General features: G+C 36.9%; 2 protein-coding genes across 2 annotated transcripts; both read right to left on the bottom strand.

Moving 5' to 3' along the window:
• Positions 1-1303: 1303 nt before the first annotated feature.
• Positions 1304-9883, bottom strand: Pde6 (phosphodiesterase 6). Its single transcript, XM_018546120.1, has 13 exons — positions 9832-9883; positions 7948-8144; positions 6946-7274; positions 6426-6671; positions 5850-6198; positions 5467-5636; positions 4992-5214; positions 4690-4764; positions 4580-4618; positions 4063-4344; positions 3018-3394; positions 2465-2901; positions 1304-2385 (listed from the first exon to the last, which is right to left on the bottom strand). Exons 2-13 carry the CDS (start codon positions 7999-8001, stop codon positions 1748-1750), a joined length of 3219 nt encoding a protein of 1072 aa, XP_018401622.1. The 5' UTR covers positions 8002-8144; positions 9832-9883; the 3' UTR covers positions 1304-1747.
• An 8138-nt stretch (positions 9884-18021) lies between these two features.
• Positions 18022-20614, bottom strand: LOC108779489 (synaptic vesicular amine transporter). Its single transcript, XM_018546916.1, has 7 exons — positions 20521-20614; positions 20239-20448; positions 19629-19895; positions 19496-19536; positions 18979-19125; positions 18437-18758; positions 18022-18242 (listed from the first exon to the last, which is right to left on the bottom strand). Exons 1-7 carry the CDS (start codon positions 20612-20614, stop codon positions 18022-18024), a joined length of 1302 nt encoding a protein of 433 aa, XP_018402418.1.
• Positions 20615-22946: the final 2332 nt, after the last annotated feature.

Raw genomic sequence — 22946 nt, 5'->3', positions numbered from 1 at the left:
TTTTTATTTATAGAATCTATGAAATATTTTAAACTTATTTATTTATTTGACTAAAAACTTTAAGGATTTGAAATAAATAATTCGAGTTGAGAGCAATTTTTTAAAAATTGTGTCAATTGCGTAATCTTTCTCTTTGTTATCGCGGAGATCGCTCTGAAGGAAGGTCTGAGATGATAAAACAATTAAACTGCGCTTGCTTCTGACTTAAACTGCCATATTGTGGAACAGCGTGTCCGCGAGTTCGATTCGCACATTTTCGATTCATAAGCGTCACCATCACCGATCCCTTCGTACGCCGAACTGTATAGCCTAGAATATCGTCAAGATGTGATACAAAAAGATTGTCAAAATTGAATTTATCATCATCATCATCATCATTATCATCGTAATCATCGTCATTATCATCGTCATCATCATCATTATCCGACGACGCCGACACATTCACACATATGCAATACGCTTCCTCGTGTTCTACGGGATTACGATTATGAGCAATGTCGTTGTGAGGTGCAACGACCGACCGTCAAGTTCTCTAGCTACCTAGCCATCGACTAAGCATACGTGTATTACGTAATACCGTTGTCTACGTTATCGCCTTAAAATCTACGAGCAACAGTCTTCTCGGAATCTGACGTACGATGTATGCGAGATCATCTCGGATACTTCCCTTTGATTCTTTCTGAACTTTTTTCCTCTTCCTTTTCTTGGGCTGTGTAGTTTATCGTCTTTGCCCTACGAAGATTCATCATTTCCTTAATTATTTCGGTATTTTGATTCGTCGTTTTCTACATCTGGCAATGGAGATAGTGGAAAATACTTGAAATTAATAGAGTATCTCCTTTAAGCGTATTTTCCTTTACAAGAATGTTTTTTTGGAAGTTATTAAATATGCATTTACTTGGTTCTATAATTAGTTAAGTTTTACATGTCTGACGTCGAACTTTGAATACTTTGATTCGAATTTGTGTTAAATAAAATATTGAGATTCTTGTTTCTCTTTATTTTATTTAAATTGTGAAATGAACCATGATAGCGTATCATAATGAATATGGTACTCTGTCTCTATCATAATTTGTCGATTAAAAAAAATTAAACCAGTTTTTTGTTTGTGATTAATTATCACATTTCGATCTATTTTACTTTTTCTATTGAAAGTTATTCTTTGACTCGAATATAATTTTTTGTCCATATTGTCAGTTTTCTCAGATCTAGTTTAATTTTTTTTTTTTTTCGCAAGAATATTTACTTCTTACAAATTACTAAATTTATCGTCATTACTTTTCATTGCAAATGTTTTTCTGTCTTCTTATCTTTTATTTCTTTTGATCGATCTTATATCGGGGATCAAATATTCTTAATTAAATGATCACATATAGTGATTATCTTTGCAAATACCAATATTTTTTCTTTTAAGAGTTCTCTCAAAGGATTCATTTCCTGTAAGTGTTTCGCTGTAAATAATTCATTCGATATCATTCTACTCTTCGAGAATAGTCTGACTTAGTTATGGAAGCAGACAATATTATTTCTCTAAGAGCAACTTCTAGGTTCACCCTAAAGCTCTCTGTCAATAACAGCTTGCGCGTTTACAGATCTGCCAAATTTCAGTTTCCAAGCAATCTCAACGTTAAAGATTTCACTTTCACGACCTGAAAGTAGCGATGTGTATTTAAATACTCATTTTCGAGTATCGCCATCCGTTGGCCCATCATTCAGGGATGCTTTCGAGGGTCGTTGAAGTTAGCCGTCAAATGAGCAGGCACAACTTGTTCCGATTCTTCCTCTCCGGGAGTAACGCCTTCGACTTACCGGCATCCTCCGAGCTGCTTCTCGTGTAAAGAGATCTGCTGATGCGATGCCGGACTCCTTTGCTCAACGTACGTCCACCCTTTCTCAACGAGGCGAACCTGCCGAGCGACGATCTCTCCGGCATTTGTTCCTTCTTATCGGCATGAGCACAGTTTAAAGTCGTGACCGTGAACTCAATGTCCTTAGGCTCGTAAGAAACAAATTCTTCCACTGGTTCCTCGATCGTATCGCGATCGATCCATGTTAGTCCCATCTCAACTTTTTCCGCCAAATCCTGCCAGTGCTTTCGATTATCCGTGGTGCCTTCGTAGAGCGGCAGTATCCATGGAAACGTTTCCGATAAGACCTTGTAGAGTGGCAGGCAGATCACGTCAATGAAACCGACCTGCATTTGTGGTAATTCATCCCTCCTCTCGCGATCCATCATCGCCACTGGTTGCTGGTTGAGCTGGAGGCGCTCTAGATCGCCTTGGTCAAAGAACTCGTCGGCTACCAGCTTTGCCACGCGATGCTGCACATCCCAGGGCTTTGCTATCGCGCTCACGTCACACGCTGTCATCATCATGCCACATAGCACTGCGAAAAAAATAGAGTCAATTAATTTATTATTTGTGATATTTAAAAAATTATTGAATGAAGATTATCAAGAAATTACATTCTTTCTTCTCCTCGCTCTGCCAATCAAACTCTCCCTCGTCGATCACTTCCATGAAGCGGTTTCTCTTTTTAAAATACATCGCTAGGTCAGTTGACAGAATAGCACTCTCCACGACCTTCATCACGCGTCTGTAGTCCTCCATTAATAAATTCTGGAAGATGTTGTTACTATCAGAATTCAAGATCATGACGCACTGATCGAAGTGATGATGCTCCATTGTGCTGGTCGAATAAAGAATCGCCAGTGGAGATTCGGTTTTCGTTTGAAACGCATTGTTGGTGCCACGGTGATCCAGATCGTGACAGAGACAAGCCACTAGGAGTCCAAGAATTTCCAGATCGGTCATAAATTGCTCCATTTTGCCGGTCTTTAACATCGCGAACATTGTTTGTGCGACGTTCAGCGCGTGCCGCCAATTGTGGTACTTTACTGGCCTGTCAAGAATTATTTCCGATTGTAATTTCGATTAAGGGATTGCGTGTTTAGAATTTTCGTGAAGAGACAGAAGCGTCGTGGAACAAAATAAATAAAATGAAACTAGAATATTCACCTATAATTCTTCTTCACACTGAGAATCCACCTACACAGAACGTCATACGGTATGTGAAATTTCTGTATAAGATCACACTGCTTGAACATTCTGATGGTAGCACGACACGTGTCTTCGTCGGTGAGATCAAAGTCGATGAATGTGAAACTATAAAGGTTGTATATTTCCGCGGACGGTATAGAATCGGAAACGAGGCGTAGAGCGTCTTCGTTGCTGGCGGTCGCGTGATAACTCAGGCACTCAAGGGCCACCTTCTGCTTCGCCATTAGCTTGCACGCGGATTCGTACATCTGCGTATTATGAATACCAAGACCGCAGAAAATAGCAAACGCCTCGAATATCGACACGTCTGAGTCGGTGAAGGATGTGCCGTTGTCCTGTAAAGAATTTTCTTCATTATTAATCCTACATTACTCGCGTGGTTTTTTTTTAACGTAATTACTCGCGTACACGCGTGGGGTGATTCTAGTATCCCAATATTATACTTCAATTTTTACTGTTCTCTTCGATGATGTATAATTAAGTAAAGATAGATATCTTAATTCATATATCTTTTAGATAAATACGCAATTTTTTTAAACAATTTATTAAATATAATCATATGTATAAATAACATTCATACATTTAGCGAATTTATTAAAACTGGGGTATCTTGAACACACACATCTATCGCTGTTAATCATTTCATTCTCTGATTGTTAATAAGGGAAGAATATCTCTTACTATAGTGCCAGAATTAATTTTTATTATATGATGAAATTTATCATGATACGATATCATTACTCGACATCCAGTGATCTGTTCTCAAGCAACATATAGTTTAAAAAGTCAATAACATAAAAATTGTGTGATATATAATACAGCACATGCAGATTATTATTATTAACGGATCATTAAGGATTAAATGCAAAATACATAGGTATATCTAAATGCAAATACAAACTATCAATCAATAACAGATTAATAGATTATTCAAGATTATTGCGGATTATTACGGATTATTATTGTACTTAAAAATTAAAAATGAAATTTTATCAATTCAAACCTTGTTGATCAATTGAGCAACTCCGATGACAATTCTTTGTCCATTGACGATTGGCATACACAGAATACTTCTGATGGGTTTCTTTCCACTCTCCATTACGTCTTTCTTCAACCATGTGGTGACGTCACCGATGTTGAGAATCTGACCCGTCGCGGCAACGTATCTTGCGATCTGTCCCAGGGAACTCGATAGATTGTTGTTACTTGGTCGATAGACCCGAGCTTCTTGTGTTTCGTTCTCCATTTCGAATACCATGGTAAACTTGCTACCTTCGGTCGATGACTGAAAATAATAGATTATGTAAACATTAAAGAATAAAAAAGATCTTTAGAGAGTATCCTAAGAAAATAAAAAAATATTAAACTATATCGACAAGATTTAATGTGTTGATTAACGTCAGAGAAGTTAAGCAACGAAGGAATATACGTTTGCTTCGTCGGAAGGGCTGAAAAATTGCATCTTCTTATTTATTTACTATATATGTATATATTCGATTTCTAAAATCAAGATTACTTACGTGCTGTTGAATAATGTCCTCCATGTCGATGTTATTACTCTGAGCCGCCAGGAAAGAGAAAAAGATCATCAGACTTACAAATTCGAGTAACACGTGGCGGTGTCACTCACCTCTCTTCTCGACAACGGCTTTCTGCTCTCTTGCACCGACTTCCCAGGCCGCTCGACGATTTTCTCGAGATGTCCCTGAAACAGATCTTAGCATCATATACTGTGTTTTTAACTGCCATGTGAGACGTTTAACTAATAGAATATTGTATCCAATTGATTAAACGCCAATTTGTTTTGTAACTATAGTTTAAAAAATTGCTCTATATTTTCTGTGACTTTATTATACTATACAATCCGATACAATATTATTGTAGATAATGTATCATTTAAAAATTGAATACGCGTGGAGAGAAAGCACTTACTGCCTCGCCGCAGTCCAAATCCAGCAGGTAAACGGCGCATCTCTCGCACTTGAGCAGCTCCTTCGCCTCAGTCATGATCTTTGTGACGAGACACTCGAGGTTGTTCTGTTCCTCGAATATGTTTCGCGCCAGATTGAGGAGTATCTGATTGCGCCGGTATTCCTGGACGGACAGCTCGAACAACTGCGCGTTCTGTATGCCGATGCCACAGAATGTGAGGTATCTGCGATAATCGATGCCGTCGTAAAATTAGACATGCGATCATATTAATAAACGTATCGATCGCCCGCGATGCCGATTATAATTGCGCGTACATGGCAATTACATAGTCTTGCAACTGGCCTTGCGTTGGCCATTACGTAATCAGTTAATGTAACCATGCTCCGATGCCTGTCTAAGCGTCCGGTACCTGGTTATCGCGCACAGTTATGCGAGACTATCAATTTTTGGAACATATCTTCTACAATTTTCCCACCTTTGAAACACCTCGACGTCCCTCTTTGTAAATTCGTTGCTGCCGTTCGTCTTGTTGATGATCTGGGCAACCCCGATGACGTCGCCCTCGTAATTGCAGATTGGCATCGACAGAATCAACGTCGTCTTGTATCCGGTTTGCATGTCAATTGCGCTGTTGAATCTTGGATCCTGATGAGCGTGAACAGAAATATCTATTTTAATCTTGCCGAAAAAGATACAAAACTGGTCATCGGTTATAATTAGCTCTTAGACAATTACTCGGAGGGTTAATTACATTTTTTCTTTATCGAACTACGGCATTGTAATAATTACGACGCCATGAGGTTAAACGGAAAGTTCAGAGAAATCTATCGAAACACCCTAAGAAACGTAAGCTGAAACCTTGTAAGCGTCTTTGATGTTGATAATCTCCTTAGTTTGCGCTACGTAACCGGCGATGCCGACTCCGAATGGTATTCTGAGCTCCTCGTTTTTAGCCCGTTGGATGGCTTCGTCGAGCTCGGTTTCTTGAGTGACGTCAAATAGTTTCGCCACCAGATACCGATCCTCCAAGGGTCCCTTTGCTAGGAACAGGCTGCCGCGATCGGCATAAGTGAGTAGGCCGACGTTCACCAGGATCTTGTGGCAGAGGACATTGATATCCAATTCGTTTGCCACGTCCCTTATCAGCTCCATAAACAGATCACTCTCATCCAATCTACCGAGCTCCTCGCGACGATCCATTAGCGTGCTGTAAGGCCTAGAAGATTTAATACTTACGCTACCTAAATACGAAGCGAGTTTCAATTAAGTTCGATAAGATTTTTAAAAGATTTATTATTTTATGAAAGTATATAAAACGAGTTATATATATGATATTTATATATTATTTAATTTAATGTTGACATGGAGCGATCTGATTATAAAACAGAAGATGTGAGATAAAATTATTTCGTTGTTAATCTATTGCTTTTTTACCTGTTGGGACTCCTGCTGCGTTTTGCGGGTGAACTCGAGGCCAACCAAGTTTGAAAGAGATCGGATGTGATGCTGTTACGTTTGCTTCGGTTGAGAAGGTTCTCTTCTTGCTGCACGCTAGGCGCGCTCGGTGCGTTCGGTGTTATCGGTTGTAGCATACACGTGTTCTGCAATCTCTGTCGAAGCTGTAGGCTCGCTTTTTCCCGCAGCCACGTTTCGACCACAGCAGGATGTGCCTCCAGATATCTTTATCATAAGAATGATTATGCACGTACAAATTTGTCACAGTTTTTATTTCCTATTTTTTATAATGTATGACAACAACAACAACAATAATAATATCTAAGTGTCTTAATATTATAAAAAAATAAAATAAAAATAATTTCTATGAAATGTAATATGTTGTCGTAGAACACGTTAATATATTTCGTTAAAACTGTTGAAAAAGATTTAAAAATAATTGACAATACGACAATATTGTCGTTGAAGAACGACAAATAATAATATGAATCTCAATTACCTTCCAACTGTATCCATAGTGAGGTTGTCATCCTCGTCGTACTCGTGTATAGTGTCTTGACAGCTGATTCTCTTGTTTCTGCACAGCCTGGCAATCTCAATCTCCTTCACATCAGTCTTTATGCTTGTACTTAGGGGTACTTTTGATTCTAATCGCGCGGACGTTTTCAACTTTTTGGGACTGTCGTCAGTGCAGCCGACAATGTCCGAGTGCTCGAGATTGGACGAGCGCACTAAAGAACAGTCGTCCTTCTCCGGTGTCCTTTCGGACACCGGTTTTGTAGAGATCTTCATCGTCTCGAAGTTTTCGAGGTTGTTGTTATGGTTCGCCTACCAAAGGTATCGGAAATCGAAGCTATCTGTTTGCTCGCCACAATTTATCTTTTATCTCGCTATTCTGTGATTCTATGTCATTTTGTGAGATTGAAAAGAGAAGTATAGTAAACTGAAACTCTCGCTCTAGTAAATTGAAATTCTAAACTAAATAAACTAAACTGAACAATGATTGACTTTTAATTGACTGGGACCTGGATTTTGATAATATACTTTTATGAAAGAACACTTTTTAAAACATATATACATTTTGTCACAATTGGTACTAATTATATGTCTTGAAATTATTTGGATGTGTTATCATTATTACTTTATGTAACTTTTATAAAACTTTGTGTATTTTTTAAAGATATATCGAAATCTTTTACTTTACACACACAGTAAGAATTTATGTATTATAATATAATTTTTACTTTTTACTTTTTAATTTTTTACAAGACAGAATTATGAAGAAGTAAAAATACATTAGATAAAAATTTTAGATGTAATTAGTTTGTTCTAAAGTATTAAAAGCAATATTAAAAAATTTTTATTTTCTTTATATATAATTTTTTGATAAGTTTTAAGTCGTTAATATCCAGGTTTTCTAGTCACAAAGTGTCTTTAATTTGTTCAAATTGCAGCCATTCTGTTATAACGACAAAAGTATTAATGCAAACTGTTTAATTACTTCCGTGTCGACGGCCTCCGACAACTCATCATCCACTTCGTCTTCTGCTTCCATATCACCTTGAGCTTAATGTAACGTGCATCGAGCGCAATAGGAACGTTCACTTATGCGACGAGAATCATGCGAATAAGAGGAAGCTTCACATCTCGTCGCTCCTTCGTTTCCCGCACGTCTTCACGAGTCTCGGAAATACGAATCTGAAAAGATTTGCGGTTTCTCCGTAATGCAAAAATTCTGCTCTGATACTTTTTAATTTTATTCTTATACTTTATTTTATACTATTGGTAATATTGAGATATCATATTTTTGCTTCTTTTTTATAATTTGTCAGTTTACAGTTATAATTTATTAAACGAATGTTAGTTAAATAGATTTAAATGAATTAAACAAACGATTCTCATTCACAGTGAATGCGTGTCGGTAAAGGTACCAAATTATTATTGCTGTAACAACGAAATCACTTTGTTTATAGACGAATGCTTTCGATAATTTGCACTGATTTTTAAAATATAAATACATATATGTATGGCAATATGTAAAATATTTAATTTTCCATTTTATTGCTTCAGTTAATATAATTCACGGTGACGTAATTCACGAAGTTATTGCTCTTGGAATAATCTGACAAGATCTCGTGCGACTTAAATACGCTTTAACACTTTACAATTTTATTTAATTGTATGAAATGTTATCTAACGAATATCGAGGATCGAAGATGAATGAATTTTATATTTTATAAGTCGTGTAGCTTAGAGAACCTCTAGTGTAGCTCCTATACGACGAGGTCTTTTTTTCCTTCTCAGTTAGTCGTTCCTTGCGCGTTTTCGTCCTCTTTTGTTCTCCTTCGTCCCCTGCGGAGGATCGAAGGCAACGACCCACTGGGGAAATTCACGTCTAATCACTGAATTATGAAATTACGCAATTTAATATTCATGAAGAAAACCGTCCAGCCGCCATCGTCTGCAATTCTCAATGAGAATAACCGCTTCGCATTAAGTCCCTTGTTAATACGTTTCCTGTCGATGATTATCCTCTCTGCGTCGCGTCTCTAGCTCATACAACTCTGACATTTTATCCGCTAAATTGGAATCGAAACTACGGATAATTGGAATGTCATGACGGCACCAGTGGATGCTAATTCAAATGCGCATTTTTGTGAATTTTCTAGTGTACTGAAATGTATTGTAGAACGTCGTAAATATTTTTATTGCGAGACACCATCTAATTTTGATCGTAAATAAATTATCATTACGTTTAAAGTATACTTGAACGCATTGTATAAGCTTATTGTACCTTTTAATTTAAAAACAAGAATATTTTTCTTTATCTACGTGGTTATAAAATTACATTTACAAAATTAAATAAAATTTAATATAAGTAAATTGCATTTTATATCGCTTACTTGTGTTGGTAAAATTTGATTCGATATAATTTAATAGCTTTAATAATTTACAGCTTGAAAATTATTGGATTCTTGTCAATAAAAATATTTACGAAGATAAGACTACAAGTCTATTTTCTTAACTCCTGCGTGTTGTAATATACTTTATCATAACGTTTATTTTTAATTTTTATATTCATTTTAATTACTCGAACTCGTTAGCACAAGCAGCGATTATATTTAGAGCAAGTCTTCAAAGGAGAGAGTTACCAATTTGGCAATTAATATTCAATTCAATTTTCTAAAAAGTGTATTATTTAGACTAAGTATAGCTATAGAATTTGCGCATTAATTGTCGAAATAGAGAGGAACGTGTCAACTGTTCAAGGTGTCTACACGTTTAAAGATTCGCGATCAAAGAGAAGTTTTCTTTAAGTTTGAACGCTTATTTGCTTACAAAACCTGAATATAGGTATGCCAACGTAAACATAGCCATTGCTCACCTGCAGTAAATCATTCGCGAGGAATGTCTTATAAATGCAGCACACCCGCGTGTCCGGCCCAAAATAGCCATCACTCCTGCAAAATGTCATTCGCAATTTCCTTCCGCACGTGAACGCTCGCCTTCATGTACAATCGAGTCCTTCGTCGACAGCCACCGCGTCGAACACACGTCATTTCAACAAATCACAATGTTCCCATCACCATTTTTCTCGAACGCCAATGTTATGGAACGTACGAATATACATAAAAGTCGCATTTTATTTTTATTCAACCCGCGATTCCCTCTCGGTAAACACGCCTTCCCTCGTCTCGTCGCATCGATATCCTTTCTTTAATTCAAGCATGTCAAGGATACATTCGGTCTACTGCGTTTCGTTCTCGTCCCGGCATACGTCGAACACGGTGTACTTTCGAAAGCGTTCGATTGCGATCGACTGGACGGTACCGATTGCTCGAAAAGCGCGACCATTGTCGCGCAATCACGCAGACGCATCTCGTGTAACTCGCGTATTTTTTTTTTTTCACGTTCAAGTTCGTCGCCGTTCGATATATCCGTCCACAGCGTGTTTCCCAGTCTCCGTATCATCTGCAAGACTGCATCACTTGTGGCGTATCTTTGTAAGATTGACAATCGAGTAACGGAAAGCTTCGCCTCTTCCAAAGTTGAACTCAACCGCGGTTTTTAAACATTTTCCTTATCTTTAATTACAATCTTCTCTCTCTTTACCGCGTACTAATTAATCTTGTATTTCTCTCTAACGTCAATTTACTTAGGAGCATACGATATCGACGAGCGCGGAACCAATAGTTTAACGACAGGATCACGCGTGATCGACGCGTTAGCTCTAAATGGGAGGATCTTCAGTCGTTTCCGGAAGCGAGATCATCGCCTCCTCTGCACGCGGCTTCGATCGTCCCCACGTCGTCGGCCTCAAATAGAAAAGTTGTTCCCTTCCTCCTCACACCTTCCCCGCGAGTTATTTACCGAGGATCGTTCTGATCTCGCGCGGAGCAGGATCAACACGCAGCCCGTTGACACGCGACCGCGAACTCGAAACCGCATCGACCGGTGTGTCCTCGCGAGCTCCTCTTTCTCGTCCTCATTCTTTCCTCACCGACAGGATCGTCTTGTGATAGAGCCAATGTCGTCGCGATGTTAATCAGCAACCGTCTAGTAATGAACTGATCTTGGAAAAGTCTTGGAATCATTGGTTAGATCGTCGCTCGTTCTCAAAGCACCGTTTTTCGAAGGACCGCTTTGTCCTGTCAGTATCATGTTTTGAGATCAGCTCGCTGGCACTCGCTTCGCAGCTTCCACTTGCTCCGGACACCTCTTGATTCTCGTTTTTGGAAATTCGTATTTCGAAGGATTTCACGAACAGCAGCCCGAAGGAGGGATTGGTCTAGGATGATCACTGCACGACGATCACCAGCGCGCTATCGTGTACATAAGTATCGCGAATATGTTTCACGCCGGGACGCGTCGCGACGCGGTAATCGACGACGACGTCGTTAGCAGACAGCTACGGACCGGTTGAAAGCTCCGAGCTTACTGAAGTCTCCCTCTCAGGTCAGGCGGACGCGGGTGTTCGAGGAGAGCGGCGCGGAGTGTGGAGGAGCTCGACTGGTTACGCGGTTCGAGCCTCCCACGGTTTCTCCGCTTCGCTCCGCTCCGCTCCGTGCGCGTCTCGTACGCGTGCTACTGTCCGCGACTCTGTCTTGGGGTATTACTATCTCCACTTCGTACGCGTGTTTCCGAGTATGATGTATATACGTCTGTGTATTTGAGTAGCTCTCTTTTGGTACACGTGAGTCCGACTGACGCGCTTATCGTCCTCGCGGTCGTGAGTACTACTCCGGCAGATAGATATCGCAGTACGTCTATATACGCGGTGAGGCTCGCAGACTCATCTCACAGGCTTATCTCATCTTCGTGGGTAAGGTAGCCTCGATGTGCGCGTGTGCGCAGACCTCACGGACGCTTATCTTCCAATTGGTGTGGACAAAGTTGCATATGTGTGGGTCGGTGTATGTGTACGTACGTCTTTATATATGTATACGTGTGTGCGCACGTGCGGCAGGGATACCGAGAGGAGACGTCTTCTCTCTCGCGCGCTCTCTCGCTGTGCTCCGGGAAAGATCGATAGCAGCCGGCGGAGAGAGAGTATCCCGGACGCAGGCCAGGCGCGTAGATGGGCAGGCAGGCAGGCAAGCAGATAGGTAGGCAGGCAGGCAGGCAGCATCCCCTGCTGCCCGCGAGATTTTCGGCTTCGAAATTTCGCAAGCGCCCACCGATGTGCGTCGATATTCGATGATGCTGCGGCTCGATCGATCGACTCGCGCCGCGCCACGCCGCGCCGCGCTTCGCTGTCCCGCGCGTGTGTTTTGCGGAAGCTATAACGAGCGCGGAACCGTTAATCGAACACCTGTTCCTAATGCGTTTCGGGAAATTTAACTATCGACGTGCACGTCGTTATTAATGCGACCATGTACAGGTGCTCGATATCGCACGCCGTTGAATTTCAACCCTTAAGAGCGCTGTATCCCGCGCTCATGAAATTTTCATGAAATTTAGGCAGTATTGCAGCAAAAATCGCTGCGCGATGTATCTATCATTAATAACCGAGCCGTTAAAATAAATGAGATTATTCTTTTCCACGTGCGTGGCCTTTGATATTCGATATAATATTTGGGATATCGAATGCACAGAGAGATAAAGAGGGAGAAACGGAGAAAAAGAGGAAACGACTCTGCAGTAGTACTTAAGGACTTAATCCTTCTTTCACGTAATGAGAAATTATCCTATTAGTTTTTATGATTTTTTTTTTGTATGATCGCACTTACGATAGATATCAGTTTTTAGCCTCATATAGAAAATATTGGAGCGAGGGATTGGAGTGTCTATAATTTGTAAGCTCTACTTAAACGGCTTGACATTTAAAAGTAGTCTCGCAAATTATAATTTTCGAGTTTCAATTAATTTAAAGTATTGTCAACAGAATAAGCAGCATCGGTATGTTCTCTAGTAAATAAGATTTAGATCGGTTAACAATCATTGCGTCTCTCTCGCTCTTAATGCCGTATAATTATTTGGTATTATATGTAAACCCTTATCAATGCTAATTGGCAATCGTTTTGCGTTAACTCTCCATGATTTGTTATGCTACATACGCACGTACGTGTACGTAACTTTGACGTGCGTCCATCACGAGAAAATCGGATTACATATGATGACGTCCGTATATACGCTTGTGTGTTAAAAAAAAATATTTTCCTTTAAATTTTAAATTTTCGTTGCTTTTCTCTTAGCAGTTTTGACTGAGATTAGTACAATGTTTTAATTTCCAAAGTGATATACTTCGATAATCGGACTTTCAATTAACTTTCCCATCAAGGCCGAATCTAAATGAGATGCTTAATTTGCCAAAATCAATAAAGTTTTAACGTTAAATATTAATACAGTTTAAATGTTACACGCAGTTAATTCTACAGTTAAGTCTTTTATCAAACTTTAGCTAAGACATTATCGATTATGCATTCAGTCAGAAAATTGCCAACTAAGCGGAAGCAGAACACGTTTTTCGAATATTTTGTATATTCAGATATTGCTTTATTCTTCAGATTCTTTCTTGCATAATATTAATACGTGAGCTGGAAGTATGTATTTTGTCTTGAAGTTTTTTTTGTCTTGAATATGTTAAGATTATGCAACTGAACGTCTAGTCTCTTACTATTATTTATACTAATATGATCATTATCTATTTAATTAGTTAACATTTTTATTCTTTTATCTCTGACAAAGATATTATTTACTTACTCGTTTATTTTTAAAAAATAGATTGATTGAATAAGGATTAGTACTTATTTTTTTTACGAGCTTCTATCTGTGACGTAATCTTGCCATCGAAATCAATGTGTTTACATTGGCGTCTGTTATGGACGAGAAATCAAACGCATTTCTGGAATCTCATTTTTCAAGATCCTTTTTAGGACATCCAATCGACAATTAGCTACCCTGATTTAAAGCGGATGTCCTCGCTGATAAACGGATATAACAGTCGAGGTCACTTAGTCAAACTACCACAGTTCTGTCTTTCTATTCATATTTTTCTTTTCCTTTTTTCATTATCTACTCTGTAATTTGGTTTTAACTACGATTCTAGCGTGAGATTAATGTAGCGAGATTGAGTTGTATTTTCTGCCACGTTACAGAAATAAGTTGTACGTTTAACAAAGCATTTCTTTACGACAGTTACAAGGTTTTACTGTTACTTATGAAGTTTGTACAGAAATATTTTGTACAATTACAAATACCAAAACAAAGAAATTATTTATATTTATGCGATTAACTTACTTATGTAATGTTTTGTAATATGAAAATTGAGGTGTCAATGTTGGTGGAAGCCTCTAAATGTCACTGAGAAAAGTTGCAATAAAAGGTCCTTCATATAGAAATATATGAAGCAGCGATAGAGTCTTCAATATTTTCTCACAAAGTAATGTTTTTTTGGGTTATAACGTTTTTATGAAAATAATTCGATCCTTTTGATCAAATGAATAATACACATATCGTTCTCAACTTTCTCGATCTTTTCTGCCATGATATTAAAGTCTAGAGGAAGATTTGGAGGATTTAAAATCCCAAGGTCTGCCTCGGTTTGCACATATCGGTCAATCGACCTTTGTGAAGCCATACACGATAAAACATATGCGGCACAGCCGATGTAGGTGGACAAATTGCCAGGGACGACGATATCGCTTAGGACAGGATTTTGTCCCGTTGGATTCCGGCCAGGGTTATGGTTTCGAAAATGGGATAAAAATGGAAGAAAAAAAAGATTGTGGGGAAAATAAAAATTGTGCGAAAGGAGGGTCATCGAGATTTGATGATTGCCGAATGATTTTGTAGCGATGACAAAGAGGGAAACGGGTCGACGACGAAGGATTGGATGAGGGCATTAAATTTCGCTCAGGGTCGACGACGAAGGCTAATGTTTTATCGCGGGATTTACTTCACAATCTTTCATACAACGCCGCGTCACTAATCTCTGCCGCATCACGGAATACGAAGATGGGAGATGAAGATGGCGGCTGAAATTGGAGCAACGCGCAAGAAAGGTGCGAATGTTTAAAGTTAAAAAGCCTTCGTTGAAAAAAAAGAATAAATGAAAATATCATTTGTAAATGTCAAATGCATGATGTGTGCTATTATATGAATGTTCCGAGAGAAATTCGCGAAAATCATTATTTTAATATTACGCACAATATTTTTTAAACTCACACCGAAAGAATGATTTTGTTGAAAAATGTATTTAAATACAGATCTAGAAATAATTTTATTTGGATCATTTTAAAATAATTATGTAAGACATTAGAATTTTATGTAATTATTTTTATGACAAAACTATTTTCAGATTTATCTCTCTATATATATATATATAAACATTGAAAAAAATTCTTAATTTTAATAAGTCATTTATTTGAATATAGTATCTAAAACAATTAAATATTTATTTATTATTTATTATATAACATAAGATATTATATCTTAAAAATTTATTTACTCCTAATAAAGAAATAATTGTAAGTAAATGTTTAGGTGATACTATTCAAATAAATATTTATTAAAATTTACATTTTTTTCAGTGTTGCTAAATTTTTAAATATTTTAGCAAAATCGTTCCTTCCGTTCATAAAAGATAGATAAATACGAATTTTACGTTTGTGAAAAAGACGATATATAAACACACGATATGTAGCAAACAAAAAATTTCTTATGAAGGATAAATTACTTGATAAAATATGCATAATTAAAAAAATTATAGAAGACGATCTCATCTTATTGTCATCTTTATTTTCCATTTGCGTGCTACAATCATTATTACTTGATATATCTCATTTATTTACCTCACCATGTTATTTTATCATTACTTCGAGGCTTTGCTTCATTAAACGAGGCCATCAACGTTCCGTTATGCGGGGGCAGTCGAAAACTACTGGACCGTCATCAAGCTTTTTCATATGAAATATGTGTACGACGTTCTTTCGCCCATTCAGTTGTTGACTTCTGCCCTTCATCGTCGCCATTTGTGTTTTATTACGGCTCTCTTTACCTACCTCACTACTAATGATGTGGTCGACAGCTTTTATGCACGACGCGCTTTATTTCGTATGGAATTGAAGCCGCATGGACCCCACACGTATTACTTATCGATTTCCTATTTATAGGATATAATTTAACCAGCTTTATAATTATTCGCTTGTTATGGAGCATCAAACAGAATTGATCTCTTCGATTAATTAGAGACATGCGAAATGATAAAAAGAATAATTATATTGTCTTTCAGGAAAAATTTCAAGGAAATAAAATGAGAATGGATAAGAGATACATAATTTATATAAAGAATTATAATGCAATAAAATATTCTTTCGATCTTCGTTTGACGTTATTATTTCTATATTTATATATAAAGTCCTTTATTATCATACAGAAGAAAGGAAATGTGTTTTATTATCAATTTTACAACTGAAATTAATATACTCTTACGCCAATATACAATGGGATAAAATGAAAAGAGATATATAATACAGATTTGAAAGGCAATGTTAATTATAGCGATATACAATTTTCTAACAAAATTCAACATTGATTGATTAATTAATGACGTTAGTTCTGTACTATTAATAATTCAGCGCTGCTGTTAAATTAATATACAAAGTTTTTCGAAGGGATATTTTCATTTTTAGTAAGCTGTCCACGTATGTCGCCCACGGGATTGATGTTAGCTTTCTTCACGGCGACGATGGTGGTGGCGTTTAACACCCTTGCTAATGACGATCGGCGTTGTTCATCGAGTAAACCCCGGGGTGCAAAGTCACGCCCCATTTCGTCTCCTCTCTCTCTCTCTCTCTCTCTCTCTCTCTCTCTCTCTCTCTCTCTCTCTCTCTCTCTCTCTCTCTTTCTCTCTCCCTCTCGCCATGTTTCTCGTTTACAAATCCTTCGAACACCGACATCACCGTCATGTTTACGTTTCGCCTTCGATTTCCTCGAAGAAAAATAACCAAGATTTATCTATATGCTTCCCACGATCAATATTTACGTTAATTGATCGGACAACCGAAATTGTTAGGCTGTTCGTACGAAAAATAGAAGCTATACGCTAATACATAATTGGAAGTACGAACGATGCTTTCATTTTGTACTATTAACAATACTGTAGTTTAAATAAAAGATTTAAATGTAATCAAAATATAAAAATTTTACAAAATTAAATGTCTAAATGAAGTATACTTCCACTTATAATCGGGAAATTATTATTTATTTTTAGCTCTTCTGTGCGTTCCTAAATTCTATGCACAAATTTATTGTACCATCCGATTTTGCACGCAACCGATCATGGGACATGTAATTGATCAAATACATTGTGTACTATATGGCGATCTACGTAAGCTAATGACAAGTCAATGCTTGCGGCAGTCTGTAGAATCGTTAATGCAACGTAAACGAATTTCGCTGTAGATTGAGTGCATTAATAAGCTTTCAGAGCTACCGGCTACATCGGCCGATCGATCGTCGTCAGTTTCCACTAGCAGAAGCTCGCGTTTCTTGTCCTGTACCGCCCTTGCGAATTCAGCGAATTCCTGCTCTTCGATCCGAGAAACGTCGTCGTGTCATGGATGACAGCCTTCAGGATGTTGTTCGGCCAATAATTCACTTGGGTTACCAATTACGATGAAGACGTGATTCTACATAGCGCACTTAATTGGGGATACAATGACATTACTAAACACTATTTTGAGGTGTCCAGAAACAGATTTAATGACATTTGATGTTGCGCGATTGTGTACTAGAATGAAGATAATGACTCGCAAAAATTATATAATATAATCATTAGGAGATATAATCTTAAAAAATACTGCGAGTAACCAACACAGTGTATCTCTTGAAACGGAAAGTAAAAAAATAATACAATCGAATTTGAGGCTCCAGTGAACTAAGTCAAATACTTCAAAAACATGACTTTGTAAGCTAAATATACGTTCTTAATGTAATAAATTATCTGGCTTACAAAGGCACGTTTTTGAAAAAGAAAAAAGTATTAACGTATATATAGAAATTTATAAAATTTTCCGAGTCAATTAATATAATATTCAGTTTGTAATGGTTGTTAAATGAATATTATTTATTGTCAAAGATCTTCGTCGGAATCGTGAAATCTTTCATAGGGTGTGATGATGGATTGTTGAAATGTTTCGTAATCCTTCTTTTCCTCTTTTTTCTCCAATAACTTTTTTCGTTCCAACGTAAGATATATCAACAACGGACAATATGCCATGTTTACGATGCCCACGATTCGCATAACCCACGGGAATCCAATAGCTTTAACCATTTCGCCGCCTGTGATGGGTCCTTAAAAAAAAAGCGATTTGCGCAGCATATATTTTTTCTGATACATTCGAGTTCTGTTTAACCGTAAATTGTCTCAATCGGAAATAGCATTTGCCAAGAACGGATTTGACCTTTATTTTATATTTCCACTCTCTAAAATTATTTCCTTTTCTTCTATATATAGTCGGGCTTAATCTTTGGTTAAAGCGTCTTACCTAAGGAGTAAGCCAAACTGACAGCCACTTGTTGGATCGAATAAACGGGTCCATAATTGCCATTTCGATCTACTAAGCTGGCTAGTAGTGGCACTAAGGCTGCATCCGCGACGCCGATACCCAGACCCATTCCCAGATGAGGGAATACCAACTGCGACATTGTGTTCGCCAACGGGATTAAAATGGCGCTAACGCCGACCACGAACATAGCCAGAATCGCCACTTTGCTGCGCCCGTAACGATACGCTATTACGCCGAAGAAGTTGGTCCCGATTAAATACCCCACGCTGTCTGGTATAAATACTGTACCTAGTTGCCATTTCTGCAAAGGTTAATTGAGAGAAGCAGTGCTTTTCCGTATTTTTACAAAATTATAATTTATAAAATTATTTGCAGACTTCGGGCGTTATTTAAATAATTTAATTAGGTTTCTAACTTCTTATACTTGGTTCATCACATTGATCGACATTAACTGTAATTTAATGGAAATCGGATCGTTATATCATTATCGTTTATTGTGATAATGGTTATAGTGCAAATACCTTAGGTTTTATGTGAGTCCGAAGCCAAATCGGCAAGCAAGGCTCTAGTACCGCCATCGGCGAAGTCGAGCACCAGATTGCACCGGAGATAATGAGAATGTGTGGATTAGACAACAAATGTAGCCAAGTAGGTTGCTGCTTGCTGGTCTGATACATTAAAAAAAAATTTCATTAACTATTTCTCTTTAATAAGTATAAACTCGCATATTTTACATAACATAAAATATGAGAAATTAATTTATTACTATTTTAAGTCTTTAGAATAATATAATTCTTGCAACACTGACAAAACTTATTAAAAAAATAAATAGAATTGTATAGCAAATTGTATAAACCAACTTTTTGAAAAACAATTCCTTGAAAAAGAATACCTAGCTATGTCTAATTATATAGATATCTATGTATTTTGAATAATAAACTTTGCTCTACGTATTCATATTTTATTTACAAATATAATTTAATATTATCTTAAAACGTACTAAAATACATATTTAAAAATAGTGAATGTTACATGTACCTCGATGTTTGTTTGAACATCTAATATCAAAATTTGCAGACCTAGTAAAAATAACGTATTTTGATATTTTATTATTTTTGTGTAAAGAAATACATTTTCGACAATTACAATTAGAAAAAAAAGGATTACTTACAGATTAGTATAACAATGAGACTGGACACCAATAGAAATGGTGCCATTTTCCCTTCGAGATCGTAAAGCACGGAACCGATCGGATAGCCTAGGAGAACGCCTAGGGCGATGCTACCGAGAACGAAACCCATGATTTTAGATCTTTCATCTTCCTCTGAGTATTGAGATGCGACCAGTGACATGCCGGAAACTGCTATACACGCTGAAGCTATACCTTGAATGCTCCGGGCCAAGAACAATATCTCGTATGTTTGTCCGAAAGCGAATACTACGACAACAATGAAAACTCGAGTTTATTCTAAAAGTTCCCTTGAACTTTACTTGAAGTCTTTAATGTCAAGTACTAAATTAATGGTAGTTTCGTGAAAGAGCAAACGATAATTTTGTAAAAACAAATTCAAAATTTGACAACATATATAACTGAAAAATTTTATTTGAATTTAATTTGTAACAATATCTGACTGATATTTAATTTTTTATTCCATTTTGTTTACAATGAAATAACATTTTGCTTGAAATCATGAAATGAGACTCGAATCATTAGAGACAAACGTGGAGTTATGTTTATTGGAAAAGTGCAGGTACGGGGGAAAGTATCGTCAATAACTTACGTAAAGCAGCCAGCAAGAGGCTGAGATTTCCCAGGAACAGAGGTCTAGCATAGCCTAGAGTGCCGGTGAGAGTGCCCACGGCGGGATTCAAAATTAATTGGACCAGAGCCTTTGAGCTCAGCAATAATCCCACTCGACCGTTTTCGTCCTCTTCGGCGCTCACGGTCGTATTTGCGTCGAGCGTGCACAGATAATCGGGGATAATCGGCACTGAAACATGTCCGAATCAGCGAAATGTTTAGCCCGTGATTTCTCCTCTTCTTTCGGTCTGGTTGTAATTACCGACTACCGTCAACAGGACATTATCCAAGAAGAGGCTGAGATAGACCACTGCGATGGTGATCATGCGACTGTTCTTCAGATCGCCCAATCTCATCCTTGATCATCGATCTCGGTTTAGGGTAAAAGGAAATTCAATACACTGATAGGCAGTCACTACGTTCGCGAAGAATTTAGTAAAAATTAGAGATTTGTCTTTAATGAAAGTTTGTGAGCAATTTTTTAATTCTCGATAATTGATATATTGGTAATTGATGATTTTTAGATAGATAATATTGTTAAAATATATATATTATATATATATGAGAGCAAAATATAAAATGAAATAAAATTTGTTAATATTCAATGTTCAAATCTCCAAAATAAATTTTACGAAAAGAAATAAACGCGAAATGTAAATTATAAAATAGATGAGGTTCTTTTATTTAGAAATATATTATTTAAAACGATCTACATTTCTCAATCTGTTTACTCAAAAGAAATTTCTTTTGAATTGCAAAAGTTGTATTTTTATCTTTTTTGTTCTCTCTTCTCTCTTCGTCGACTTGATAAGCACGTAATTCAAATAATTCGACAATTTTCTTAGCTTTTTCTTTTTTTGTCACTTGAAAGGTCGTTCTAAACGTGACTGGAAAACGGACCAGTCTCGTGCGGGCTTTTATAGCCGCTGGAGCTCGTCCTTGCGCAGAAGCTTTTTCATGGGGGGCAACGTGAAGGTTGGTCTGGATAGCGCACCGTTTCACGAGCCGATGCACTTTTCGATTTATCTCCATTATAGCGACTTATCGGCCGTCGCCAGCCGCTCTGATTTTCGCGGTTTTCATGGTGGTCTTATGACGTGGAAATAAACCTTGGCACATATGGTATAGGAAAACGCTGGGGACGAAGCTGACGAAGGAGCTGCGTGCGTTTGATACAATTTTCGGAGGGTTGTATAAATGTATCTTCTTTTTTTATATATGAACTACTTTCTCTTACGCGATAGATTAGAAATAAAAATCTGACAATCGGAAATTGTATTGCTATCGAATTTTCAATCAATATTATTTGAGTTATTATCAGCAGCTATCTCGATTAAATAATTTTTAAGACGTATAGACAGTCACAGTCGATGGATCTGTCAGGTATTATTTATTATATAATAATACCTAGTCTTTCTCATTTCATAAAACAAAATTAAAAAATTCAATGTCAATGTAACTTTGTAAATACTATTATTTATTTATAGAAGCTTTATTTATGCATTTTTATTATAACTTCAACATTATTGATATTTCACACATTTCTCTTTAAGAAACAAAATCAGCTCTATAACCGTCAATAACTGCTGTTGAAGTTTGAGAATTTCAATAATGAAGTAACTTTATTAATGAATTTTAATGAAGGTAATTTTGCATTTGGCGTCGCCAGAAAGAAATAAAAAGGAATAAAACGGGCAAATGACGAATTGTCCTCTCATACGTCACACTGTGGTGAACGCAAACTTCATTTTCGCGAGTCCCTTTGTTGTATACCCGCTATTTCGCTATCTCGTCATCGATATTCCCACGGAGCACACACCTGTGTCCTGCTTGCGAAATTACGATCGACCATAATGCAATTTTGACGTTGAGGTACATGCCAAATTGATTCTGCGCCGTGTACGGCGCAGCTTTCCATTCGCGTCCTCCTCGCATGCAGCGAGAAATTTCCGTCGTCGAATTGATCAACGAGCTTGTAAATAATTACGAAGAAGTTCAATATTTAGCAAGATTTACATTTGTATTTATAATCGCGTTTTCGTTAAAGAATTTCGCTGGAATCTTGAGATACGATTTAATAAACAAATCTTCAGAGTCAATTATTCGATATATCGTACTTATAACAGTGATTCAGTTAGAATCATATGAGATGAAGATTGTCTGGGAAGACAATCTGAGTTTTATTTTATAACTCCAATAATCGTTTCTTGAGAGAAATTGATACGTGTATATATGCTATCTTATAAATTTTATAGCAGAGAGAAAAATGAGTATATATTTTCATGAAAAGTCGAACACATCTAACAATATTTTAAAACATTTTAATTGTTCAGTGAGCAACACAAAAGTAAACTTTAATCTGTAAATAATTGCAGATTTAATAATCTTTTAAAATAGTACAATTAATCGAATTAATTATCATTAAAAATAAAAATTGAATAATTTGTGTGTAATAGTTAATTTTTTTATTATATAGTAATGTATATACTAGAATGCAACGAATATTCGACAACTATCCAATCTGTCCAGTCGGTTTTTACGACGGAATTCGACAAATCATTATCCGCTGTATTTTTCTAATATTTATATAGATATCAATCAAATTAAAAGCGTCTTATAAATTATAATTTAAATAATATTTTTATTTCAAAAGAATTACGATTGAATGAGATTATTTATTACCTTATA

The sequence above is a fragment of the Cyphomyrmex costatus genome, unplaced genomic scaffold, assembly GCF_001594065.2.
Source record: "Cyphomyrmex costatus isolate MS0001 unplaced genomic scaffold, Ccosl1.0 scaffold120, whole genome shotgun sequence".
NCBI classification, from domain to species: Eukaryota; Metazoa; Arthropoda; class Insecta; order Hymenoptera; family Formicidae; genus Cyphomyrmex; species Cyphomyrmex costatus.
This window is presented reverse-complemented; position numbering and strand designations above follow the sequence as displayed.

Coding starts and splice junctions, on each gene's coding strand:
- Pde6 (XM_018546120.1), bottom strand. CDS start 8,001: ATGGAAGCAGAAGACGAAGTGGATGATGAGTTGTCGGAGGCCGTCGAC. Junction 5,215..5,466: donor GACGTCGAGGTGTTTCAAAG/GTGGGAAAATTG, acceptor CGATTATCGCAG/ATACCTCACATTCTGTGGCA. Junction 2,386..2,464: donor GAGCGAGGAGAAGAAAGAAT/GTAATTTCTTGA, acceptor TTTTTTTCGCAG/TGCTATGTGGCATGATGATG.
- LOC108779489 (XM_018546916.1), bottom strand. CDS start 20,614: ATGAGATTGGGCGATCTGAAGAACAGTCGCATGATCACCATCGCAGTG. Junction 19,537..19,628: donor TCTCATTGTTATACTAATCT/GTAAGTAATCCT, acceptor TATTTTTACTAG/GTCTGCAAATTTTGATATTA. Junction 19,126..19,495: donor ATGTTCAAACAAACATCGAG/GTACATGTAACA, acceptor TTAATGTATCAG/ACCAGCAAGCAGCAACCTAC.